General features: G+C 44.1%; 2 protein-coding genes across 3 annotated transcripts in view; both read right to left on the reverse strand.

The window, feature by feature from the left end:
• The window catches only part of CLYBL (citramalyl-CoA lyase), a 177,222-nt gene extending 176,767 nt beyond the window's left edge, over positions 1-455 (reverse strand). Inside the window, exon 1 of one of the 2 annotated variants that reach the window (XM_074150823.1) lies at positions 378-451. In XM_074150823.1, coding sequence (XP_074006924.1) covers positions 378-439 — 62 coding nt within the window. In that variant the 5' untranslated portion in view covers positions 440-451. Of the gene's footprint in view, positions 1-377 lie in introns of both variants that reach the window. The other variant, XM_074150831.1, reaches the window with a different exon arrangement.
• Positions 456-21,699: 21,244 nt separating this feature from the next.
• The window catches only part of TM9SF2 (transmembrane 9 superfamily member 2), a 28,504-nt gene continuing 22,359 nt past the window's right edge, over positions 21,700-27,844 (reverse strand). The window contains exons 16-17 of the mRNA XM_074169010.1: positions 27,246-27,417; positions 21,700-23,109 (exon numbers count right to left, since the gene is read on the reverse strand). Of these exons, the coding sequence (XP_074025111.1) occupies positions 23,042-23,109; positions 27,246-27,417 (240 nt within the window). The 3' untranslated portion in view covers positions 21,700-23,041. The remainder of the gene's footprint in view (positions 23,110-27,245; positions 27,418-27,844) is intronic.

A 27,844-nucleotide genomic window follows, 5' to 3' on the forward strand; every position in this document is an offset into this window, starting at 1 on the left:
TCACGGGGAGGCACCGGGCGGAGGCAGGGAGGCCGGGGAGGAAAGGCCGGTGCTCGCCCTTCAGAGGCTCCCCCGGGCTGCCGCCCAGCGCGGCAGCGGCAGACCCCGGGAGCCACCGCTTCCCCCCGCCGCTGGCGCACGGCGGAGGCGCCCCGGACCTGCCCGGTCCCCGCAGCCTCTCCCGCCGGGCCCACACCAGCTCCGCCGCTCCGCCTGCGGGGCTCCTCCCCGCCGCGGCCTGGGGGAGCGGGGAGAAGGGGAGACCCCCAAGCGCTGTTACCAGCGGGGCGGGGGGGGGGGGGGGGGGAGGGGCGGCTCCGGGGGTCCGTTGGTCCCGCCTCCCCCCCCCCTCCGCGTGCGGCGCTCGCGTCACTCACAGTCTCCGCCTCCCCAGGCGCAGCCCAGCCCGCCAGAAGACCCACGCCGCCGCCGCCGCCATCACCGCCGCCTCGGCCCCGCCCACCCCCGCGGCCCATTGGCTGGGGGGCCGGCGTTCCCCGCCACCGCCCCCCTCCTTTCCGCCGTTCTGAGTGGTCGGAAGGGGGGAGGAGGCGTGCCCCGCGCCACGCCCCCCACGTGCCTGAGCCGGGCCGGGCGGGGCAGGGAGAGGAGCATTGCGTCATCGGGGGGGCGGGCGTGCACCCCGTGGCCGGTACCGGCCGTTAGGCGGGGCGCGCGTGCCCGGGGCTGGCCGTTGGGCGTCGGTTGCCGCGCGTCAGGGAGGCCTCGGCGGGTCTGGGTGGCCATTCCCTTCCCCCGCTCCCCTGGGGAGGGCGCCGCTCCTCCTCCAGGCCCCTCCGAGCCAGCGGGCCTGGGGCTAAACTGCCTCAGCCTGCCCGAAAGCCGCCGGGGGTAGTGCGCGTGAGGGGGTCGGCGGCTCCTCGGCCAAAATCACCTACGCCAGTGTCGTGTGTTCCCCTTCCCGGGACAGCCGCTGTGGTAGCGCAGCTTCAGCCGGCCGGGTGCTGGTGTGCGCCTTGGTATGGCACAGCGTTGTGGCAAGACTGGCTCAGCTGGGGTGTGTGCGTGGTGAGGCTGCTGGAGTCCGCGTGCACCTGGGGAAATGCTGGCTGAACCTTAGCGGTGGGCCTGGCCTGCTGCTGCAGCAGAGGATTTTGGCACAGGTGCCTCCAACTTCAAGGGTTGGTTCTGGCAGAGCGTGTTTCTGCTCTGCACATCTCTGTGTGGGAATAGCTGCCATAAATGGAAATGGTTCATTCTTGCAGAGGAGGGTAAGGAGTTATTATGGTCTGAGAAACCCACAATAATTTATTGTTATTTAGACAATTATTCCATCACCTGATGACCCATTCCCACACGGGAAAGGGAATCAGAGAAAAACAAGGAAACAAGAGCGTTGAAATATAAACAGATTTAATAGAATAAGACTAAATAATTAACATTAATAACACTAAAGAACCAATATTGATCCTGATACCAATATAAAACACATGAGGATTATACTCAGCCAATGCTGTCAGGAGGAAGCTGTGCACTCCCAGCAGGGGACAGCAAATATGGGACACTGCCAGCCCTGCGGCTTCAGGAGGAAGTGAAGGGCTCGGGGGTCCGGCACCGGGGCAAGAAGTTCTCAGGATCACAGTCATCAAGGGAAAGAGAGAACCCCTCAGCAAACTTTCTAATTTATATTGAATGTGACATTCATGGTATGAAATGATCCTGTTGGCAGCTTGGATCAAATGCTCGGGTCTCGCTCCTCCTCATCCCTACACCTGGGAAGGCTCAAAAACACTGAGACCTTGAAACCCACGTACTATAGCTGGCTATAAAGTAAGTATTTTCACAAATTCAGACACTAGAGTCTTCTGAAAGTTCAGCTTTCCCCAGCATTAGAAGAGAAATTAGTCCTGTGTCACTCAAACCAGGACAAGAGTCAAAACCAAAGGTAACATGAAGTAGCAGGGGAGGGGGCTGGAGAGAAACCAAATTGAAAAGGAAGGGGTCCTTGAAATGGCACAGAGCTTCTGCCCGGCTTCTTCCATCCACAGTTAGACTGAGAACATGTTTTTCCTTGCCATGTTGCTCAAATGTGCTGGAGTGGCCCCAAAGCATAATCCCAGCAAGCTCCTCCAATAGTGTGGATATTTCAGCTAGGTTTCTGAAGGGCAGGAGCTTGAATCATGCCACTGATCTGTCCTGTTACCTCCCATCCCTACCCTCCCACAACTGCTGAACACGTTGCCCATTTTGGACCAAGTCTGGTCATGAGAGAGAGAACCCCAAGACACTCAGTTTCAACAACTTTTACAAAAACAGAAGGATAGTAAAACCCCAAACCAGTGCCCCAGCTCCTTGGAAGGCCTGGGCTCACATCCCTGTAGACCAAGCTCAGGTCCTCGTGGAAGAGCTTTTTTATTTTCTAGTGTCGTTCAGTTTTGCCATATAATTTTCTTCTTTCCCTGACACCCAATTTGCTTTTCTTTGTCAGAGGGCTGCGTAGAAATTTTCCAGTGTGGCTTAGCATCACTTTACTGGGGAAGCGGTGTCAGCGAGTGTGAGTTTCCCCTCCTAGCAAAATGAAATATTCTGTTTTGAAGAGCTGTGCTGAAGCATGAAAGTGACCTGCGCTCAACTCCCCTCCCCTCTGCAATCTTGCGTGCTAGTCATGGGTGATACCACTTGAATCTGACATAACGTGATAACAAAGAAAGATTTCCTGGTATCACCAGCAGCATGATAGCATTAACTCTTTTCAGCGTAGGTCCAGTGAACTGTGTGTGGCAGAGGCTCTTCCTTTTCCCTCCCATCACTTTGCCCTCTCCTCCTGCCAATCTTATCTCCGTGGGGATCTCTTCCTCATGAGGGATGAAATCATAGAATCATAGAATGGTTGGGATTGGAAGGGACCTTAAAGATCATTGAGTTCCAGCCCCCCCTGCCATGGGCAGGGACACCTCCCACTAGAGCAGGTTGCTCAAAGCCCCATCCAGCCTGGCCTTGAAAACTTCCAGGAATGGGGCATCCACGACTTCTGTGGGCAACCTGTCCCAGTGCCTCACCACCCTCACAGTAAAGAATTTCTTCCTGATATCTAGTCTTAATGGCAGAAGGTGGTGGAGGAGAGCCTGGGACTTGGTCTCCCGCCCCTCTTTTACCTCTATAGGGACAGGAGATTTCCTTTATGTCACCTCTCTTGTCTTTTCCCTTTCTGACTACAAGAGTCCCAGGTGCACAAAATGCTCTTCTTCCCCACTTTGCTGTAATGAGGCCATCCAGCAGCGAGGAAGAAAGGAGATGTGTGGTCCCTGGCAGACCCTCTTGGCTGTTGTCTCTCAGTGGCTCCCTGTGCCAGCTTGGGGAGGAAGAGAGCAGGGGTACAGCCAGCCAGGGGCAGACCCCCCGAACAGTGGATCTCCTTTGCAGCAATGGCATTTAGTGCTGCAACGTCAGATGGAGGCAGGACAGTGTGGTGACAGCAGATCAGCCGAAGTCCAAACACACTTTTGTCAGTTCTAGTAGCTGAGCGTAGGTTTTGCATAAACCAGTGTCGGAAAGCCAAGGGTAGCCCGGCCTGCTCATTTCCAAATGACATGTGTAAATGATCATAGGAACACGGGGAGGTCAATTAAATCTCATTACCATCTTTTCCCTTCTATGTTCTGGGAAAAATACTGTTCATCTGTCTTGTGCTTTTAAAATTGGAAGCCTTGTAAAGATGCTGTGTTTTCCATGAATTGGATTAAGCCAGTGCAACATTTTCCAAGATGCCCTGAAGATATTTATGAGCCTAACTCCCACTGACGTCCTCCAGAGTTAGGCACCCAGGTGCTTACGAGGGTGTGAGTATTATAACGGCAGTATCCTTGGGGCGAAGACCCTGGGGCCATATGTACATGAAGGATACACGGAGAAAAGGGTCGCTGAGCTCAGTCGGGGCTGGTACTCAGTATTACAATACTTCTGTCAGTTCTATTGGGTTTTGTGTCCCCTTGCAAAACCTCATCTGGATAAATCCTTTAGCTGAACATGTGGCAACTAGACACAGGAATTAATCTGAGAACATGATCCTACAACTTCCTCCTGCCATGCGTGCCAGCACAGCCCTGCCCACCCTGAAACCAGCCACAGGAGGCCTCTCACTCCTGGTTCCTGCTGGTGCCATCCCTGTGAGCACAGAGCGCAGCCCCGCACCCCCAGCCCCTTCTGCAGGGCACACCAAGCCCCTTTGCAGGCTGCGGTGCCAGCCATCCCTCCCTGGGAACCCTGCAAGAGCATGGTGAGAGGACGTGCTCCACTCCAGACACTGTCACGTGGCCGTCCCAGGGGTTGGTGGGACACTGAAGATCTCTCCAAGCACCTGGAACAGGAGCACACCTGCCAGGCCACCTCTCATCCCCTAACCCAGCTGGTATCCTGACTCTTGTAGAACATGGCCTTCATCACCTTCGGTTTTATGTGGCCCTCTAGTAGCCAGCAGCAGCCAGGAAGTTAGCACCTCCAAAGCACTGCCATGCATCATCTGGCCGCCAAGAAACCGCCTTCAGCCTCACAGCACAGTGACATCTCCTAAGGGACCTTGGCTGGTCCTCACGGGCTTTTCTGGAAGAGTGATAGGATTGACTTGGCCTGGACAATGGGTTAAGGAGATAATAGAAAAGGTGATAAAAATATAGGTAGTTAAGCAAGGGCAAGGAAAGGAAGAGAAAGCATTTTGAGCCAGGAGAAAGGTGTATGTGTGGGGAAGGAGTAGCGGAGTCACAAAGTGCTGAGGACAAGTAGTCAAAGGCTAACAGGGAGGCACACTTGCCCCATATATTGTACAAGAACTTTTTCAGGATGCTCTGGGAGTTCCTGATGGTGCAAGAGTGATTTCCCATTGGCACATCCGTGTTAGGAGACCTCATGATGGTGCAGCTTATTCCTGCCCTAGACCCCAGACCTTAGTGTCCCCATCAGGCACCGGAGCACAGCTTCTAGCTTAGTTTCCTTCAAAAGGCATCCAATTCCTGAGCTTCACAGATGCTTTAAGAACCAACCCAGGGTACAGTAAGTGCAGTGATGGGTTTCACTTTGAAACCACACTACTGCTTTGGACCTACTGGTAGTGTAGACACAGCCCAAGACAGCAAAATCTTCCTTGGGTCGAGGCTACCATAAATAGTGCCTGGACATCACACTAGGTGTGACATCTATGGAGAGCTCAATCCAGCTACTTAAATATAAGCCCTTAAGTCCCATGTGAGACATCTGCACCAGACAGCAGATACGTCACAGGACTCAGACCCTTCTTGAGCCCCAGCATCTGTTCAAGATGCACCAGGAGCATCTCAAGTGGCACCAGGCTTCCACAGGCAGGCCACCAAATGGGGCCCATGGTACTGTCAGCCTCCTTGCCTGAGACCTTGTATTTCTTACTGGTAGTCTGGAAAGCTGGGATGGACCCTGTGTTACTGTGCCAGGCAGGACCCTCATCTTCCACCTGAGGAGGATGCTGAGGCTGTGAGGTATGTGGTAGCACCTGGCTCCCTGGTGAAGCAGGTGCCAGGGACACGTGTGCTCAGCCTGATGTTGCCTGCAGCTCCTAGCTGTCTCATGTGCACCTACCCCCTGGGAGAACTGTCCTGGCTTGCTGCTCCACACAGAGCCAACGCTGTGTCCACATGCAGAGATCAGCTGTTGGGTCAATTTGGCTCCTCACATAGGAGGAGGAGACCCCAAGGAAGAACCTGCTTTCCAGCAAAAAGAAAGTCTTGGGGAACCTCCACCAACACTGTATTGATATACAAATAGAAATAAGCCAGCAAACACTGAATAGCTTTCATGGGTGAAAAATGAATTTTCCAATGTCTGTTCATTGCACCATTATGTTTAACAAAATTGCAGGGTAGGTCATGGCCCAGCAGTGCATAGCGTTTTAATCCACCATAAATCCACCATCCAGAGCCTCGGCATTAGGCGAGATGGAAAGTAGATTTTGGTGAAAATGGATTGAATAGCCCTGGTATATCTAGACAGGATAATTTTGTCAAGAAAACCTCTCTGTGCAGTCTTGAAGGGCCTGAAGCACCCCAGCTCCCCTTTCTCAACCACCTCAAAAGCACAGCTTGGGCAGCCGCTTCCTCCTCCAGCAGGGCAGAGAGCCCCTGCTACCAGCATCCTATTGAACCAGGGGAAATCCTCGGCCTTATGCATGCGGATCTTCCCCAGGTTACAGGGAAGCTCCTCAGGAAAGGTAAAGACCCCTTGCCTGTCCCAACCTCCTCACCAGAGATGCTCGTTAGAGATTGCTTGTCCAAGCCTGGTTCTCCACCTTTGAAATCAAACCTTTCCTTTCCCCAGGTGAGCTGTTGGTGAGCATCACCAACAGGTGGAACAGGAAAGTCAAAAAAGGGAGAAAGATCTGGAAAAAATGAAGGGCCAGAAGCTAAGGTGAAGCTGCAGGGAGGTACGAGAACAGGCCCAGCCATAAATCAAAGAAAATGGTTGATAAATGGTATCGAGTATGGGAGGCCTGTTTCCAGACACCAGGAGAACATTACACTGAATGCTTGTTGTCAACCAGTTTGGATGCTGTTACATTCTGTGCAACTCTGGGAGAAGATTACCAAGAAGTGTCTGTGTGGAGTCACTGGAATTCAGGAAAGTAAAAATGTTCCCATGCTGGGAAGCAGCACACTCCTTATGTGCTCTATACACTGGCTAGGAGAAATTAGAGGGGGAAAAAAAAGGGGAAAACAACTGGGAGACGGAGTTTGAAGAAGGTTTGAAGCAGAGAGATGTGCTTGCCAGTACTCCAGGCAGGATCAGGTGATCTGTCACAAGAAGTGGTGTGGTTTCAGTATTGGTTTTTTTCTTCACTCCTTATGCATCCCCACAGTTTGTTTGGTGCCATACATTGAGCAGATGTTTCCACTGGACTGCAGTGGGACTGTTTTCTGAACATTAGCCAGTCACTTCGTGACGAAGGACACATGGGGGTGGTTCAAGATGCTCTCCCCTACATGTGTCACATTGTGCTTGCTAATGTGTCCGCTCTGCTGCTGGGGAGGGGGAGTCCCAGCACTCTCCCCCAGAGCAGGGCCTGCCAGTGGTGCCAATGCCACTCCTGGGGGAGGATGTGGTGCTGTGCATGGGCACCAACTCCAACCTGATGGGCTCATCCCTCTAGACACTTTCCATGCTCAAGGAGAGGGACTCAGTGATGACAACCCCTTCCTGAACTGCCGTCTGCAGGAGCGTGAACTTTCCCTGACCACAGGCAGATCTCGGGAAAAATAACCTTAAACATTTAGCATGGGTGCCGGGTGAAGGTGTGTGTGTGGGAAAATTCCTTACCTTATGGGGTGCTGGAGAGCCTCTGCTGCCAGCGTGCTGGTGGTTTTACTTAACAAGAGGCAGGCCGTGCTATACTTCAGAAGCAGGAATATAACAGACATGGAGCTGTTTGGAGCAAATTTATTAAAATAATAAATAAATAAATAAATAAATCCATCATGATGGGTTTCTCACATGAAATACTGTCAAGCTGTGAGAGGGAAATAATGCTGGGAGAAAAGTGATGCTTTCTTAATGCTGTTATTTTGACAGATTTTGAAACTCAAAACATTCTGCGTATCTTACAGCTGATTATATAAAAACACTAGTTGGTATTTATGTACTCTACGCTTTTATTTCAAAGTCCCCTCTCCCCATATATTTGATAGTGCTTTCACCTTTATGGAGGTTCATTAAACTCTCTTTGCTGCAGGATGCTTTGAAAGCCAGCAGATAATCTGCAGGCTGTCGAGAACGTAATACCACGACGGTTTGCATGCCATTAAAATGGATCACAGAAATGTTCATCTATAGAACCTGAACTCAATACGTTGTGTCAGTGTACAGTATAGATCCTTTAATCCATAGACTGTTATTAAAATAGTGGATTAAGGAGTTGTTTGGGATCAGAGCATGCTGTATACATAACAAAACAGTTTAGCTGAGATTAGTATGTATTACTCAACGCAAAAATTGATTGAAGGATTCATAGATGCTGATAATACCACAGTTTGTATTTGATCACTAAATTGCTGTCTTTTTGCTATACGAGTTCTTGTTAAGACTTGAGAATAAAATAATCACTTTGTGTGAAAAAGTAAAAACAGAATAACTGACACAAACCTGTTATTAATGAAAATATTTTAACTCTGTACAAATATAAAAGATGATATTTAAATGGTTTAAAATGCATTGTATGAGAATGTGCATGGAAAGGACATCCAGAGTTCAGAAATAATAACTTGTCAATTCTTATTTTTTTAAAAAGAGTTCACAAGCTGTTATACAGATCCATGTTGATTTAATCTAACCCAAAGCGTACTGGAAACCAGAAGCAGTTTTTCCATACAGTTTTCTTCTCTCAGCAGTCTTTCTGAATTTGTCAGAAGGGGAAGTTTTATTCAACCGTGTGGTAAAGTTGAACTGAGTAAGATAGTGGCAGTTTTACAGACTTATCTTTAATGCAACAGAAGGTTGTCAACAAGCTGCTTCGGTGACATCTCCACATGAGCATGGTGAGCAGATGATTTGAGGATTACCAGGCTGCTGGACAGGTCAGCTGGCATCTTAAAAATCTCTTCTATAAAGGACCAAATCTGCAGCCAGAAGCTGTTTACTGGCTGGAAAGGGGGAGGGAAACAGAGTTTGTTTAAAAGGCAGAGACTCTTGGGTTTATTTGTTTGTGTGCCTGCCACAGATCGCTGTCTTTAAAGCTCACTCTGTGTACCGGAGAGCTGAACTCTGGTTGACTCTTGTTTTCAAGCAAACTACTAGGCAAAGTAAAGTATCAGTAGGGAAGTGCCAACATGAAAAGAAAAAAATTGTGTATAGATATTGTATGACATTTACTAAAAGGTAAGTTGAACAGAGTCATTTTTTTCCAAGGTGGATTGTATTTGTACCAAATTGCAGTTATACTGCGAATCATATAAAAAAAATTGTTTCTGATCCCAATTAGAATTTGTTTCTAAACCCAATAAGGGCTTTGTTGTTTTTTGGGTTTTTTTTAAGTCCTGTTGTTGCTAGTCCAGCTCCCTGTTGTACTTTACAGAAGAGTTTGGGTATCTCTGAATGGAGCTTCAGACACTTCCATAGCAAACAAATTAAACTCCTTCTGCAAGCATGCCTGTGCAGGAGGTTTCTCTTCCATGGCCTATCTGTCAGCTGATGGTATCTGTTGGTTTTCAGCTCTACTTTCTACATCTGTATAGCTCCTGGACGTATGATGCTGTGGTTTGTAAGAAGCTTATGAAACCCCGTGCAGGAGGGCACAGCATATGAAGTTGGCACAAGGCAGCCACCGAGGCGTCGCTTTGGGAGCAAGCGTGACTTGTGTGTAGGGAAGACTATTGTACTTGTAGGCAATGATGCTCGTGCCCAGGGTAGTGCAGTGGTGACCGGGAAACCTTCAGATTCTGAAAAGTGTCACCTGAATCAGTGTGAAAGAAAAGAAAGACCTTTGGCAGGCTTTCAGTGCAGCTCCAAAAGACCAGTTGTGGCCAAAGTGAATCAGCACTGGGAAACTGGAGGGGAAAATCATAGAATGGTTTGGGTTGGAATGGATCTTAAGGATCATTGAGTTCCAACCCTCCTGCTATGGGCAGGGACACCTCCCTCTAGAGCAGGTTGCTCAAAGCCCCATCCAGCCTGGCCTTGAAAACTTCCAGGAATGGGGCATCCACAGCTTCTCTGGGCAACCTGTTCCAGTGTCTCAGCACCCTCACAGTGAAAAATTTCTTCCTAAAATATCTAGAATAAAGCTGGTGAGATTTGATGATTAATTTCCCCGCACAGCTGTCTGTGGGGCAACATTTAAGGAGTGTCCAATTTTCATCTAATCCTAAACGAAAGGTTTGTACAACTTAGCTCATACTTCTCCTTAGTTAAAAAGTCTTTTATAACTTAGCCCTGTGGTACTAGCAATTTGGATTAGATTGCTGCTAGCTTCAGAAGTTACATTCCACTATAATAATAAATGAAAGAAACATTTAAAAAGTTTTAGAGAAGTTAGATCTAGCCTGCCTACCTACCACTTTAACAGACTTTCCATAATTTTTTAACATTTCTGAAGTCCCTATATAAAAGACTGTATGTAATACATTATCCTATAATGTCAAAAGGAAAAAAAAAGTAGAAAAAGAAAACCAGAAAATAGAGCTTTCACTGATTTCCAGTAAGATTTTGTCAACCAGCAAATTTGCCAAGATCAAGAAAGCAAGAGTACGTGTCCTGAATACAGTGCATACTCTGAATATATTATTCTGTTTATGGTCTCTGAAACATCATTTAGATGCCACTGCTTTCTGTCATGTCAGAAAGCAGTGTATCCCAATATAAAAGTTTTCCAAAGACCATTAAACTTCCAATGGCTAGTGCCTCACAGCACCTCAATAAGGTCATTATCTCATTTTTATAAAGAGAACAAAAGGATTTGGTGAGTGTGGTAAGATTTCCTGAATGTTTTCAATGTAAGAAACACCAAGTGAAATGGCTTTGCTTTCCTTAAGTAATCCAGGTACCTGTGCACCCCAGCAAGACATAGAGACTTTTCATGAGATGAATAGTGGGACGAAATTCCATTACACCCCTGGCCTCAAGCACAGACCATGACCACTGGCAGCAGAACCTCCTCAGACTCCACGCAGGTGGTGAAGTGGGCTCCGGCCCCTGGGAAAACCTGCAATCCCTTGCAAATGAATGGAAGTCCTCTGCGTGCCATGTTCTGTCTTGGCTAGGATTTTAAAGACTAAATCTTTGTTTCCTCTCTTTGAATAAATTAGAATTGGGTTTTTTTTTGTGTTTATATCATTGGGTTGGAGAGGTAAAAATGCCAGATAGCCCCCTCACTGACTCATCTCTGCCCAGTGCCACACGCCACAGCAGATTCAAGCCAGGAGCTGTCTGAAGATGTCCACCGTGTGGATAAGGCGAATGTAAATTTAGTGCCGGTCCCAGATCCCGAATTGAAGGATCTGCTGACTTTGTCATCCATGCTGATCACCCCCAACAGGTACACATAGCCCCCACATCTCAGTAACCTCACAGTGACTGATGTTCCAGGAGTATGGTGGAGATACACTTTCCATTTAACCTTCAGATTTATGACTGATGTGGCATGAAAAGCAGTGGTTGTCACAATGATTTTAATGACATATAAACATTTTCTGCCATCAACTAGACCAGAATCATCAGTCATTTCACAGAGATCACCAAATAGCTATCACATGGCAGGAAAATTTTTCTCTAACAATTTGGACAACTTTTGGATCAGCCAAGGGCTGAAAAACTTCCCACCTTAAAGCCCAGCCACGGAGAGGGACTACAACTTAAATGCAAGTAGAGGAATGCTAGCAGAGGCAGAAACATGCCAGCTAGCCACCTCCCGTATCTCACATCTTCTTTACAGGGAAAAGAGAGTTGTGCTTTAAGTAAAGCAATGTAGAGATTTATTTTCAGGTCGATTTGCATCAGTTCTGGTCATAAATGACCTACTGCTACATGCAGGACCTCCTGAATTGCCTGGTGACTTGAGACAAAGGATCATAATGATTGCTCCCAAAGGCCTTTAGTTGAAATCAGCTGGTTTAAGTAGGAGATCTTGGCTACCTACTGTCTTTGAACTGAAGTGAGTTCAGGGTGGTCTCACGAACATTTCAGCCTGCAGATCTAACAGGAATATAATCTCTGACGTACCACCTTTGGGAGCGAAGGCCTCCAGCCTGGCCTCACAGGACACAGCCACAACTGGAAGAGGACCTAGATTTCAAACTCCAGGTAAAGCAACATTGGTTTTATCAATTTATCAAACGGTTGAATAGTCTCAAAGACAGAATATGTACCCATATACCTATTGGACTAAAAAACTGGATCGGCAGACCTGTAGTTCTCCCTGTGCCAATAGTCCAAGTGACTATACAGGAAACTGGGCTGAGTACACCACGCTCACAGAATAAGCCCACAGCTCAGTTATGCTTGACAAAAATACTTTTGACATGGAGGTGTAATTCATTGTTTAGAATCACTGAAATGTATTTCATAACTGTGATTCTCTGGCATTCACCCCAGAGGAGTAGCCGTGCTGCTTATCCAGCTGCTGCTGGAGGCACAGAGAATCCACCATAGATACAGAAGGGCTGAACATAAGATGTGACAAATTTTGTCAAATTTTTGAATGTGTTTATATCACACAGGAATTCCCTACATATATGTCACATTAGCCTGGTATTTCCTATTTACATTTTTTAGTTTCACTTTCCTAATTTAAATCCATTCAAATAACTCCATCTCAGACCTTGTTTTTTTCCTTCAAAAACCCAATGCCATATGGAGGAAACATTAAAATTATTGGATCCAAAGTAAAAACAAAAGCAGCTTAGTGTTAGTGCAAGAGGCTTAAATCGAGACAATTAAACCTAAGTTAAACTGAAAGTAAAAATTACAAATAATTTTGGCTGGTAGTGCTATACCATACACCACAGAGAAAGCCATTATCATCCGTAGTGGAAGCACGCGGTCTTCAAAAAAAGATCATCATCTTCAGGAATACTGAAATGAATGAACTTCCAAGAGAAAGATGTGCGCTAAGGGTACAAGCAAAAATCTCTAGCAGGAGTGTTTTTGAGAAGAGACTGCCTTCCAGAGTTTCACCAGGGGAAGGCGCACTGCTAGGCAACCAAGTGGTTTTCTTTGACTACCATTTCATGAAAAAGGTCATGGAGTGTTTTCAGTAGGGATGGGAGCCAGGATAATCCTTCTGCAGCCCAGCTTTCCTCTGCTATTTGTTATTTTAATGCTGTGGTTTATATTTAGTGCTGCTGTGAGTGACAGCTACTACGACAGCCACCTGCGTATCTCCCAGGTAACGACGGTTGGACTGATTAACCATCATGGCACTGGGTTATTTAGAAGTAGCCTTCAGTTGCTCAGTTTTTAACAGAATAGTTAAAGGTGAGACTGATACACTTGGTGACCATAGCATGAATTTAATCTCTTCCACGTGTAGAAATCTTGTTAGTATTTATTTATTGGAAAAAACCTGGCCCCTCAAAAATGCCAAATTTTTGCAGTTTAATTGGTAGTGTTACCAACTGGATGACAACAATTCTTGACCTTTACTACAGACTTCCACGCTGCTTCCCAAAGACCACCAGGTATAAAACAGTAACACTGACCTGCAGGTTCTAACCAAAATTTTGGCAGGCAGCCCTGGGAGTTTCTGTAATGGTGAGCAACAGCTAGCAGGGAGGGGAAAAAAAAAAACCAACAAAAACCCCCTCAAAAACTCCTCTCAGGGCAGACAGGGAGATGACGGAACAAAGTGCCCAAAGTTATAATGAAATGGGTCATAATTTTTTACAATTTAATCTTTCAGCTGTGTTAAAAAATAAAAGGAAAAAATCCATGTTTGCACCCACACAAATAAATGTGAAGGGCTGGAACATGTCCATAACAAACCAGGACCCCTGGCTTATGCTATATGTGGGAAGCCTGGCCTCTCCCAGAGCAGGCTGGCCTTCTGTGCTCCTGCCAGCCACCACGCTTGGCACCTCATGGAGAGCTACAGCCAACAGCTGCCACGGGTGTAGCTCGGGATCTGCTGGCCTCGGCTGCTTTGCAAGTGTTAGCTCAGCCCCTGAAATAAAAATGGCATTTCTACATATGGGCCCTGGCAGGAACATCAAGCCTGGCATGGTGGAGCTTCTGAATTTTAGGGATGTCATGGTTTCAGCTGGGATGGAGTTAACTTTCTTGGTAGCAGATGGTGTGAGGGTATGTTTTGGATTTGGGAAGAGAGCGGGGTTGATGGTACACTGATGTTTTTGGTTGTTGCTGAGCAGTCAAGGCCTTTTCTGCTCTTCACACCACCCACCAGTGAGTAGACTGCAAGGGCACAAGAAGTTGAGAGGAGACAGAGCCGGGACAGCTGATCCCAATGACCAAAGGGATATTCCATACCATATGACATCATGCTCAGAATATAAAGCTGAGGGAAGAAGATGGAAAGGGAGGGACATTCAGAATGATGGTCTTTGTCTTCCCAAGTCACTGTTACATGTGATGGAGCCCTGCTCTCCTGGAGATGGCTGAACACCTGCCTGCTAATGGGAAGCGGTGAATGAATGCCTTGTTTTGCTTTGCTTGCGTGTGTGGCTTTTGCTTTACTTATTAAACTGTCTTTATCTGAACCCACAAGTTTTTCCTCGCTTTTGCTTTTCCAATTTTCTCTCCCCAATCCCAGCTAGGGGGACGGAGTGACTGGCTGTGTGGTCCTAGTTGCTGGCTGAGGTTAAACCACGACAAGGGAGCAGCAAAGTGCAGGAGGCCCTGTCTGCGCTGGTGGGGATGTTGGGAGCAGGAAGTTTGCTGCTGTTGCTCCCAAGGAGGGGCTGAAAGAGAGAAAGGGCCAAACAGGTCCTGAAAGTCTGAAACATTGTCAGATTGCAGCCTCACAGAAGAGCAGAGCTTGGTGAGGCCAAGGGGATGATCTGAGGCTCCTTACTGTCTTCAAGGGTCTGTAACTCAGGGAGGCAACGAGCTGTGTAACAGCGTGCCCGTGACTGGAGGTACTGGAGGGTCAGCACTGCACAGTCATCTAGCCCAAGCTGGGTTATGACAGTACTTCTTTTTGATAGCATTAATAAGAACGAAGTTCTTTAACATCAGCTTCTGCATCATGACTTCCCAGAAATGCATAATTCCTTGATATTCCCAATAAATTTGCCAAAACCCAACAAAAACATTCATTTGCACCAATAAAACAATTTTAAGATGCTGCAAAGTTTGAATTGTATTAAGTTATGAAATTATCCCAGTTCCTTTTCCCTTTCATTCCAGCCAACTCAGATTTTCCTGTGGAGCTTAACTGCAGTAAATGGAGCCCTTTTATTAGCTCCTCTCAATTTTCTATTTGTTTGTTCTTCCATGAACTTCTTTTGGTGCGGCTGGTCCTGACTTAGATGGATTTCTGCTGTATACCATCCACTAGTAGTGCTGCAGCTTTCTCTGTATTTACTCAGGCTGCAAGAGTCAAAGTTGATTAAAAGTGCAAGAGGGAGTATTTGTCTTTGCTGTCGTCTGTTTGCAGCCCTAGAACTCGAACAATTTTTCCACCATGACCTTTCTGTTTCCTATTTATCCCCTTTTTCTTTGGCAGTGTTTTCACTGAGGACTCCAGGTCCTGCACTGGGGCTCCTCTTACAGCACGCAGAAGCATATTTCTGCATCAAATGACATGGCAGATGGCTTGCTCAGGTCATTTTACCAGCAATCCTCTGAAGTGTCAGGGATGAGTGGGACAGGAGAACACTGAGATTGCAAGTTCTGTCCCATTCTGTCCATCAACAGTCTTCACAAACCTCTGTTGGTAAAGCTGTTTCAAAAGAGAGAAAGATAAGACATATTGACCCCAAAATAATCCACTGGTCAAGAGAATCTCTGGGGATTTAGACTCATGTTCCTAATCTGCCTAAATTTGTCTGCCAGTCTTGCTGTCTTCAGAAATTCAGTTCTGGATCTAAGATGTCTGTTCCAGCAAAACCCTCTGCTTGAAACTGGTAACAGACTGATAGAAAAGGACAGGGTTTAATAATCCAGCATTTTCCTGGTGCATGAATCAATTCTTTGTTTGGGCTTTGCCCCTCCTGGGTCTGGATACTGTCCTTCTCGAAGGGAGGGGAACCTCTTTCTTGCCCTCTGCAATTTTTGTCCAGTTAACTACGGTCACCCGTGCTTTCTGGGACAAGCAGTAAATTTAAGGCCACCCGCTGCTTCCCTTTGCTTTGCCCTCCACCTGCCTCGGGGCTGCACTGCTCTGACATTATGCAGCAGGAGGACACGCATAATCATGTCACTTAGCTCTGTTGCTGTCATACAGCCTGGGGACAGCAGGACATGGGCGACGGAACAAAACGTCCATTTCTTCTTGGCTGTCTCACTGGCCTTGCTGCAGTGGGCAGGGAGGAGCAGTTTCCAGGGGAAGAGTGGCTGGGACTGCTCAGAACTTGCAGAAAAGAGTAGAAACCAGGACTGACCCCTGTTAGCTCCTTTTTGTAGCTCCTCAGCAAGGCTGGAGAAGCAAGGTCACAATCCTACTGATCCTTGTATCCTTGGGCCACGAAGGGAGAGAAGGGGCTTCCTTGCCAGCCCAACAACTTCCGCAGTCATCTCCCAGAATCACTCATTCCTGGTACGCTCAAAGGCAGGAGCAGAACGTGACCCACCTGGCTTCACTGTCCTCCACTGAACCAGGAGCTTGCTCATCTTCAGCCACACGGAGGAGAAGCAGAGGCCGGACCGGGTGTGCCTGCCCTCCTGGGAGGTCACCACGTGCACTGCCCCTTCCTCGCACAGGCGCAGCCCGGGCAGTTTATTCTATGGTTTTACATACCTCAACTGAACAGGCAATTGTGAGCAAGTCAAAAGAGAGTCAAGGAAAGCTGGGAAAAATATCAGGAAGAATGTTTTCTCTACTTCAATAATAGAGAACATGCTCTGACATGCTCTGGGCAATCCTGCTTCGGCAGGGGAGTTGGACTAGATGATCTTTATGGTCCCTTCCAACTCTAAAAATTCAGTGAAATTCAGTGAGAAGAAAATGAAAAATAAATCTACTGTCTTCTTGACTTGATATGATCAAAGAAAATGAAAACCAAACAACTCCCTGAAAACAAACAAACAAAACAAACAAAAAAAAAACAAAGCCAAAGTAAATCTCCCACCAGCAGTAGCAAAACGGCAGTCGTGCTGAACTGTTCAACAACAAGGGCTTGACACTATTGAAAGTATGAAGATGGGACACAGCCTTCGGCCTTTCTCATGCCCCAGGCTGGCCAGGATTTCAGGGTGCTCGGTGGGGCCCCCTCCACAGCAGCCCTTTTTTAGTCAACCTAGAAAAACTGTTTGAAGGTATGAGAGCCGGTGCCCGAGTAAGAACAGGAACCCGTACACCTGAAATAGCTGCTTATTTTCCACTGAATTTTCACTGAATTTCACTGAATTTTTAGAGTTGGAAGGGACCATAAAGATCATCTAGTCCAACTCCCCTGCCGAAGCAGGATTGCCCAGAGCATGTCAGAGAATGCTACTCAGGACTGCATCCAGGCGGGTCTTGAAAATCTCCAAAGAAGGGGACTCCACAACCTCCCTGGGCAGCCTGTTCCAGGGCTCTGTCACCCTCACCGTGAATAAGTTTTTCCTCATATTTGAGTGGAACCTCCTATGTTCCAACAGGGATCCTTTTTGAAGGACCCTTGCTAGCCATGTGCCCGTACCAGATGCAGGAGACACATCTTTAACATATGCAGGGATAAATTATTTGTATGATTACTGTTACTGCTCTTCATCTTGATTTTCGGCTGCCTACTTCCAGAAACTTTGAAACTAGCGTATATATATTTAAAGATAATAACGTTAAGGATAAGCCACTCGCCCAATAGCGTGCTTTGGTAACTCTTCCTATCGCACCCTTGACTCCACTCCTGCGCTGCAGAAGGTTATAGGCGCTGTGGCCAGCAGGGGATGCTAAAACACCTCTGCGGGAAGGAAACCCCACTTCCACTGAACGTGCCGGAATCCTGCGAAGCGGCAAGGGTGTGCCATCACCCAAACGCGACAGGTTTCATTTGTAATCTCCCGGCATAGCTGATTTACAAGCAGTTAACTCCTCTCATCTCATCAGCGGTGAGTTCCAGATGTTTCAAATAAGAAGGAAGAAAATGCACGACGGCAGCTATACAATAATCAACTGATAAATTAAGCCTCTCGGTAGTCCCTGAAGATTTATGCTTTAGTCTGAAGTGTCATACACTCGTGTACGCACACGTAGCCAAAGTCAACATACGAGGTAATATGAGAAATATTTCAGGAGTCAGGTTTATGGAGACAGTTAATAGCGATCTACTTATTTATGTGTCCGGCATAAGGAGAAACAGCGGGATACTGAGAATGAAAAATGAAATTAGAGGTGAATTGTAGGAAACAGTGTTTCTGAGAGAAGACTAGAACATCTCTGCACAAGTAATCTTCTTTCCTGTAAGAAAATACTTAGTTGTGATGAGCTCCAAGAGCAAGAGTTGGGAGTATTATCAGAAGTGAGAGGAGCTTTGGAGGAACAGTAACTAAAAGGAGAAAAGGGATGGAAAAGCAGAGATGAAATTGTTCTTTGCAGAATACGCATCATTCTCTAAATGATGATTAGTAATTAACCCAAGGCAGCAAGCAGGGGTGCGAGAAAGAATTAGCTTCGATGAACCGATCATTTCAGAAGCAATAACTTTTTAAGAAAAATTATGAAGAGGAGATACAGCTGCCCCCAAGAAGCGAACTGGTAAGGCAGAGGAAGAGGCCAGCACGTAACTTCATGGCACAAAGTCACGGTCATGTGTATCCCACACCACCTAAGCTTATCAAAGTTCTAGCTCATACAATCTGACATTTGGGGCAGCTGGAACAGAAAAACTAAATCTAACACTGCAGTAATCAATCACCAAATACAAGAACTCCTACCAGCTCTTAAGGATTTACCACGCTTTCACGTGACTTAGTCCGTACCTGTAAAAGTCAAGATCTCTATCAGCTGAGTAACGATAATTCACCAGGCAACCTCAGATTTTGTTTATTGTGCACTGCTAAGGTAGGCAGGATTGGCTGCAGCAACCCCTCCCCGGCAATCCCACAGAGCTTTGAAGAAACAGTTGGCCACGATTTCACACTCCACTGACCAAGGTCAGACACACCAAACCCCCACCGTTCCTTTCCAAGGCCTCTCACTCCTCCCCTACCTTGCCTGAAGCACAGATGTCGTCCAGCCTACTTTGCCTGATTTAGAGATCGGTAATATTGCCTTTACTAGTAGTAGTAAAATGATGTTTCTCATCCACATTTCACATTTTTGACTTGTACGTCACTTCAAACAGGACCTGATTTGTGTTTCCTGTCCCTTCACACCGGTTATTCAGACCAGTGTAAGTCTGAACATCTCAGACACCTGCCTGAATTCCATCCTGTCCCGCCCTTTCTTCCTAACTTCTCTTCCAGATTTATTTTCCTGAAGAAAATACAGGTACCACCCATGACAGGACTAAAGTACCCACTTCAAGCATTTTTCAAGCAATTGCAGAAAAACTCCAGTTACCTTCCTTCCACCTCAGTATCCGACAGCCAGGCAGCTCACCTACCTCTTCTCACCATCCCACACAGGACAGGCTTTCTCCTCCATCCACAAATACTGATGGACCTCTGTGTGTTACCATCACTCAAGCTCCAAAGGGACAGTAAGCGGCATTATAGAAGAATGGGAATACACCTACAGGTTCCACAAGGCTGTCTACACCTTTGTGCTTGGCACTACATCTGCACCACACCTGTAAGCACACACATTCTGGGTAGCCGATATATACAAAATACAGCTTCAAATACAGAAGGATTGTGCTAGTTAGAATCATAGAATTTCCTGGGTTGGAAGGGACCTTTCAGATCGTTGAGTCCAACCATCAACCTAACACTGACAAAAACCATCACCAAACCGTATCTCTAAGCATCACGTCTACTCCTCTTTTAAATACCTCCAGGAATGGTGACTCAACCACTTCCCTGGGCAGTCCATTCCAAGGCTTAATAACCCTTTCAGTGTAAAAATTTTTCCTAATATCCAATCTGAACCTCCCCTGGTGAAACGGGAGGCTGTTTCCTCTTGTCCTATCGCCTGTGACTTGGGAGAAGAGACCAACCCCCACCTCTCTACAACCTCTTTTCATGTAGTTATAGAGACCTAGGAAGTCTCCCCTCAGCCTCCTTTTCTCCAGGCTGAACAACCCCAGCTCCCTCAGCCTCTCCTCATAAGACTTGTGCTCCAGACCCCTCACCAGCTTTGTTCCCTTTCTCTGGACTCACTCCAGCACCTCAATGTCTTTTTTGGGGTAAGGGGCCCAGAACTGGACACAGTATTTGAGGTGGGGCCTCACCACTGCTGAGGTGGTTTTCAGGGGGAAACTATATGGGGTAATCAGCAAGCAGGAGATTCTGCTGATGACCTCAGCCTTCCCCAGTCATCCCTCACCGCCTTTTACCTGAAAATGGCACAAACCCCATGAAGACATTGCCCATGACTAGCTCACAGCCAACTAATAGTAGTGATATGGTTGCAAGACTCCAGCAAAGCAGCTGAGGGCACACGCGGTCTGTATGACGGCAAAAATCTAGAGAACTCTTAGGGTTGTTCAGACACAGCTAAGCATTTCATGAAGAAGTGAAGCTGCCAGGCTAAAGATGGACCAGGCAGCTTGCCATGAGCTACAGCTTGCTGTAAAAACTGCTTTTTTATGTCCTCTTTCTTAGAGAAAGACAAACAAACCGAACCACTAACTCCCATATTATGTTTTCAAAACCCGACTTGGACTGAGGATTATGTTCAGACTAAACCTGACAACGACGATCACTTTTTTCAGAGTCTGAAGAACCAGTTTTTACATTATTTGCCGGCCACCAAAGAGCTGACGCTGGTGTGAAGCGTCACATTTTGTCTAAATCTCCTCTGTCTTCATGCAGCTCAGCAATTTATTCCTACCTCTTAACCTTCCTGCTAATTTACATTTTCTCAGATATCTGTGCAATTAATGCATTTAAAGAAAATGTCTCATAGTACAGAAAGATCTTGGAAGGGGCCAGTATTTTTAAAGTTTAGACAAAAACCCAGGCCTCCCAAGAGATCTGAACAAAGGATATAGCACACAGTACGAGATCTGGATGCCCTAACACACACCAGAAGCTTAAATGCGACTAGAACTTTTAAAATTATCTGAAACAATAATGGGATTCAAGGGAGGGGACAACTTCAGAATAGCTCTTCTGTCAAATCCGGGATGTATGCAACTTTCTGGATTGTCTCAAGTACTGCTCACTGAAACATAACGATTTCAAATTCAAAACCCGCCACAATTATCACAAGGCAAGGCTGCTTGAAAAATTGTGCATGCAGTAGGTGTAGATTCCAGAAGATAATGACACACTTCACAAACTGCCTTTAAAGGTGAAAATAAGATACTTGAGAAGCTGCCATGACTTCTCAACTAGTCTGTAGAAAAAAAGAAAAAAAAAAAAAAAAAGGGAGATACACAAATCAGTTTCAAACCCATATACATACCACTGTGGCAACAGCTAACTTCTGTTAATCTGATTTTTAAACAGCAGTTGTAAATACATCACCAAAAAATCTGTTTTCATATCACTGCACTGAAATTCTTGAGTACCTATTACATTAATATTTTACTAATGGACAACTGATTCGTGTTTCTCAAACTAAGCATTCCCATTTGGGTAATAACTACCGATGATTTTGAGCAGTGACTAAACATACAGTAGATGATCAAAAAACCCAGGGATATTAAGAATATTCAATTCCATACTTTTTAAAACTTAAATCAAGCGCCACGCTACAGTTTGCTGCATTGGTAAAGAACAAACGCTTACCACACCACACTCACCCTTTTCCTGTTTTGAAGATCAAACAGGGAAGATTTATCTGAAATCAGCATTTCCTAGTGACTACGTGTGGGGAGGGGCACGAGAACAAACCTGTCCACAGCATCAGAAGAGAGCTGTGGTTGGGGACAGGCAGAGCAGGAGAGGGATGTGGTTCATCAGGGAGGGGCTGTGGAGCACAGCGATTGAGGAAACGTCACCTGAAGCCTTCTTACATTCCAACTTTTAGGAGGTTAATATAAAGATATTTTTATTGGGTTCAATATTTAAGCATCATTAGGTTAAGGTCCTTTAGAAAAGTAAATTAGTTAAGAATAAAAAAAAAAACCCAACCTTATGAATGGCAATTGGTACATGATGTTTCATTTTAAATAAAATTTTAATCAGGCTTGTGAAAACATGCCAAAAGCCAAATTGTGTTAAGAGTCTAAAATTACCGAACAAGGTATGAACAAAATACTCCATTTTCAAAAAAAGCAAATATAGGTTTAATGCTAGTCATCCAAAAATTGACATTAGTCTCTTAATATAAGGCAAAAATAGTAATTTTCTTTCATTTTTTAACCTACATTAAGTACAATCAGCAATAGTTGCCATATAGAATATGCATCATCGAGATCTTTTAAGAGCAAGATCAGCAGAGAATGCCGACTCATGCGTTTATAAGATCTTCTCAACATACTGACGATTCCATACCGATCTCTGAAAATGTATCTGTGTTAAGGACTGGATTAATGCTGCAGAGTGGTTCCATTAAATGTGTGTATAATTTAATTCTCATGCGCCACAATCACATTTCCGTGTTATAGCCATGTAGCACAAATAACATTTTTTTGCAGATCTACGGGTGTGTCAATATACATTAAACCATAGAAAATGCCATAAAATACTCTATGCAAACTTTAAGCATCCATCTTCAATATAATTGTATTTACATATTTTTATGGACTTATATGTAATGAGCCACTGAAGACATTTTTACAATATTTATTAGATTATGAATTTATAAATTCAAGGACTCAGAGGCACATAGTTTAAAAGGCCAAGAACACCGAAACTAATGAAGTCACAGAAATCAGAATATTTGTGGACGTAACACCAGTAAAAAATAAAAGTCACATCCAAACTAAAAGCAACACTTCTTACGAGTCATCCTTCAAAGTCAGCATAATAAAAAGTCCTCATTTCCCTCAAAGAAAAATAGTTCATCCCACCTACCAAGCTAGAAAAACCTATTTACAGTTGTACTTTGATCAGAAGTATCATTACGTAATACAGCCACTTCTATTCCGCCGTTAGAATTTAACATTTCTTTTATAGTTGTATTTACAAATGCATAAATATTGTAACTCTCATCTTTATTAAGATCTGAATGAAAACAGGTCGTTAAGTCACAATACAAACATGTTAGTGGAAAAAGTGTTTGGGGCAGCTGCATATTCAATATCATTCTCAAAGAACAGGAAGCCAATACTTCTGACAAAGCTCAAGTTCATCAACTAGACCAGGTCTTTAAGTTACGTTAATGAAGATTAAACTTCTTCTGTGTTAATTCTTTACACTGCTTTCTTCAGTCAACCTTCACCACGCTGTATATTTTGGTTACAAACCAAAAGCATGCAAAGAATCCAATTGTCCCTAAAAAAAAAAAAAAAAAAAGAAAAAAAAAAGAAAAAAAAGAAAAAAGTTACATGTAGGAAAACTGACACAGGAGACATCAATTTCTATCTTTAGCTCATAAATCAGCAGATTGCATATACATATGTCCTATCTTTAGTCTTGAGTACATCCATCAGATCAGATAATGGGAAGTTACAAACAGTACCTGGTCTTTACAGGCATCAACTACCATATAAAGTATCTCATTATTTTCACAATCACAGAGCTGATCACACAGAAGACTCTCATTTTAAGATGTTTCTGTGTTATTCCTCTTCCTACTTATTTGTTCTTTGTTGTTTCATTATTCCCCAGTCCAACTCCTTCATATCGCTCCATTTCACCCTTCTTCAGTGACTAGTCACACACACTTTACCTGACCTGCTCAGCTGGTCAGAATATTATTATTAAATTTAATAAACCAGTTAGATTGACAACATCAAAAGGAATTTGCATGTCTTAGCTATACTTTAAGGTCTTGGAAAATTAGAGTACTAACTTTATTTCCACGTAAATCAAGTTAATACAAATTTCAAACCATAGTGTAGTTACTATGCAACTTGTACTTCTTATTGAAAACATGTTATATACCTTAAAAGCAAATACTTCTGAAACACTTAAGGTAGTCAAAATATATAAGCAAACTTGAACCGAAATTTAAGGACAAAGACTGTTTTCCTGATAACTTATAATCTTTTCAGTTGAAGAAAAATAGCTACATCCCTTCTCTTTGTGAAACTCCCAACAGAAGTTTTTAACAAAAATATTCTTTTGAATGCAAAGTAGTTAGTAGAGTTGGGCTTTGTTCATCTAACCAGATTACTTCAAAATGCAGCCTTAGTCAGAACAATAATGGACTTAACAGCAGCTCAGAACACCTGTTACAGGAACCTTCAATTCCTGCAAAAACTGGGGCAGGAAAAAAGCCCAGAAAATGATCTGATTTTGGCCTGAGTACCTCTTCTAAAATCAAAGCCTTAACTTATGCAAGAGCCAAGTAAGTTCTTTAAAGAAAAAAAAAAGAAAAATCTTTATTTTAGATCTGGTAAGAGGCACAACGAAAGTTGTGTGCTAACTCATTCACTATACAAGCTTGGAAGGAACCATGAATGATACTGCAGTAATTTTTTTTTATTTTTATTTTTTTCCCTTCACGCTTGCTAAACTACTGATGTTTAACTGACTCATTTACTATGATACGTAGTTGTGGTCCCAGCTGTGAATCAAAGGTTTGTCATGTAGCTCCCGGTATTTTGCCTGCTGAGTCTGATCAATGACCTGGAATGCAGTGTGGATGCAAGTGCCTGAAGCATGTGTTACACTGACATAGCAGCAGGGCACCGTCAAAACCCTTCCTGATACTGACGATTTTTAACAGATGAGTAAGCAGCAGCAGAATAGTTTTGATACAACAATTATGATCTTCTCTTTTTAGCTTCTTTATCATCCTGACACAGGAAGTCAGTTGCCTTTAGGAGCAGTTTTTGCTAAATTGCTAGTATGCTTTTTGGTTTAAGAAACTAGAGAAGAACTGTCTGTCCCTTTACCCTGCCTCTAACTTCTTCTGTAAAACCTTATCTCAAAGCACTTCAGTAAATCTCAGAGAACTGAACATTATCTGTCTTTGAAAGCATATCAACTTAAATGGACAAAATTACTCTTAAAGGTTAAGAAATAGGTCTACTCCCTCAAATTAAAGGGTAATTTGCACCTAAACTTGTGGGAAGTAGATTAAAAAAAAAATCATTAAGCATATGATATTTCAAAGTTCTAACCTTTTGGTTGACTGCACAGATATTCTCCCCTAATTTCAATATAGAAACTGAAAACTTGAAAAACCGAAAGCATGCAAACTCTGAAAGCTTAGTTCAAGTTGCACGAATAGCTCACATCTCCACTGTCCCAACTGCATAACAAACGACTACCAGTGAAAGCATCTGAAGGGGGCTGAGAGTAAACCACCTCTTCTTTGCAGGCTTGTGGACCTACCCTGAAAAGGAGTCCCCAGTTTTGCTGGCGGGCGCTGCACAGCCTACTGATCAATTGCAAGTGAACGTGTGAGCAAAGGAGAAGGAGGACGCACTAAACACACCCTAACACCTCTAGATGATGTCATGTGCCATGACTGACTTGAAAGAATAAGGGCAAAAGATGGAAATTATATGGGCACCTTAGCTAAGACTCAGCATAGAAAATTCAGGCGTAAGTCCCCTTTATCTTGAGCATGTGCACTCCAGAATTACTGCATGCATCCAAAGTAAACAGACTGACCAAAGGAGACAGGGCAAACACAATTCTGGTTTTGGCCCAAACTGTTTACTATTAAAGGCAGACATGCTGAATATCTGTTGGAAAAGCTAGTGAAACGAAATTAATTGACCTTACACTTACGTAAGGTCTAATTATTTTTTCATGCTACTTTGTAAGTTTGCATGGCATTTAAAATTGATCTGCGAGCAGCAGCACACATTCATTTCTAGTTGAACAAACAAGCATTCCTAAATTCTATAGTTCAATGAGACTACTAGCAAACCCAGATCAGAAACAAAGGTTAAGAGAAAGGCAGGGTTAGAAATAACACAGAGTGAGAAAGGGAGGGCAGAATCTCCGAGCCACGCAATCAGAATGACTTGCTAACCACTACACAAAATATAAATAAAAGTAGAGATGATGTGTAAATTACAAAATACCCGCAAGCAATGCCAAAACACATTAGACTGACTTAAAAGGAAGGACGGAAGATAAAACTAACCACTTTTGGAACACAGCTTGATCACTTTTCAAAGAGATTATATAATGTACTTAAGTCCCATTCCCTCCTTCTAACAGGCAATGACCCAAGAAACTCCTTGCAGGCTCTTGCTCCTGTTCATCATCATCTGCATTCAGTCGTGGTGCACAAACAGCTTCAGTATTTCCTAAGCTGAAGCAGTAATGTCTTATGAAATTAATATTCGGTTATACTTAAAATGAACACCATTCTCAAATGTCAGTTCTTTTCCCACTAGATTTTTTTTGTTCTCCTATGTTAAGTGGAAATGAAAATTCTACTTATAGTGAGATCTGTATTAAAAGCTCCAAAGACAAGCCATTTGTATTAGAGGAGGCTTCAATATATAGCCCATATAGCTGTAAACATAAATACATATCAAAGCCTTCGGAATCATTAAACTTCATTATAAACGTGGAGCTTGCAACTCTTTAAAGTAGTGTTTACTTCAAAATAGTTTCAAAAATATTGTTCTGTAGGGTAAAGTACACAAAGACGAATTACATTCTGCTGGAACAGATGTTAGTATTTTTAAGACTTTTGAGGAGTTGGCGGATGCTGCCTCCTTGCATGAGAGTTCAAAAGGAGACTTCTTGCGTTGTCACCACTATTCCTCCACCCTAAACAAGGGATATGTGTTTCTGACTGAAGATTCCTTCTTAGTACTGAAGATGACAAAAGGGAAATGTTGTTTCCTCATCTCACTTATTGAAGAGGAAATTCAAATGAGCACCTAAGACAGGTGCTTTTCCAAAAGCTCACAATAAAGATGACAAGGCTCTGACAAAGACTGCATCAAAAAATAGTTAAGAAATTCTGCCTGCTTCCTGTGCCACTTCAGTGTAATTAGGAAAGAAAGTAAAGAAATTCCAGAAGAGAGCAAATGAAAAAAAAATTTAAAAAAAAAATAGGACTCTGTCAGCTTTTACTCCTCCCTCTCCCTTCCTTCCATTCCACAAAAGCTGCAATTTTTTCCTTAACTGACACTGTAACTCTCTGCTTGATTGTGTGCGATTTGAAGTGTGTTTCTCCAAAGACAACTAATTTAAAAAATTGAGTCTGTCACATGACTAACATAGGAATGAAATCTGAAGAAGTATTTATCATGTTTTAAGCTGTCATATTTGAAGTTATAGGCCACACCTCATACTAGCAGTAGTTTTGCCTCATCCTCAATTAATCTCTTTCACTAAAATTTGTGATCACAAAGAGTTGCAAATGCTACACAACTACCTGGAAAAGTCAAAAACATGTAATCCTGTACCAAGATAAATTTTTCCAAGTATTCTACTGTGCAAAGCTAAAGGTAGACTCAAAATTTAAAATTAAAGTTCAATATACTTACCTGTGAAAAGGAAGAAGATCAAAACCATAATCATGGTATAACCAAAATATAAAATAGTGCTAGCTGTTCCTGTGATTTGCAGTTTCGAAAAAAAGTAATGTATTGCATATATTAGGAAATAAACTGCAGTGAAACCACTAGTGAGAAATGAACGCCACTGCCAGTGATAGTCCTAGAAGGGGTGGGGGGGTGGGGAAACAACAAAAAACCACGTATGAGTAATATTCCATACACCTTGAATGCACTGACCCTATTACTGAATGCAAAGCTATTTTTTCTATTACCACTTTATCCAAAAGTGAGTTTTTACTTTTGATCTACAGGAAAAAGAACTACATAAAATAAATACTGCTTTAACTGCACCATTCATAATTAACAACAAGAAACCTAAAGATCAATATCAAATAGGCAAAAATATAAAAACCCAAATAAGCCAGACCTACTATTGTCAGCTACAGAGATCTTTTTCCCCAAGGTTGGGCATGTCCAAAGTGCACTTTGATTGAACAAAGTTAATGGATTAGTTTAGCATCTTCAGAAAACAAGTTGTTAGAATCTAAAGATGAGATACCTGACTTAGCAGTACTCAGTGCAGTGTT

Source organism: Numenius arquata, chromosome 1 (genome assembly GCF_964106895.1).
Source record: "Numenius arquata chromosome 1, bNumArq3.hap1.1, whole genome shotgun sequence".
Taxonomy (NCBI): Eukaryota; Metazoa; Chordata; class Aves; order Charadriiformes; family Scolopacidae; genus Numenius; species Numenius arquata.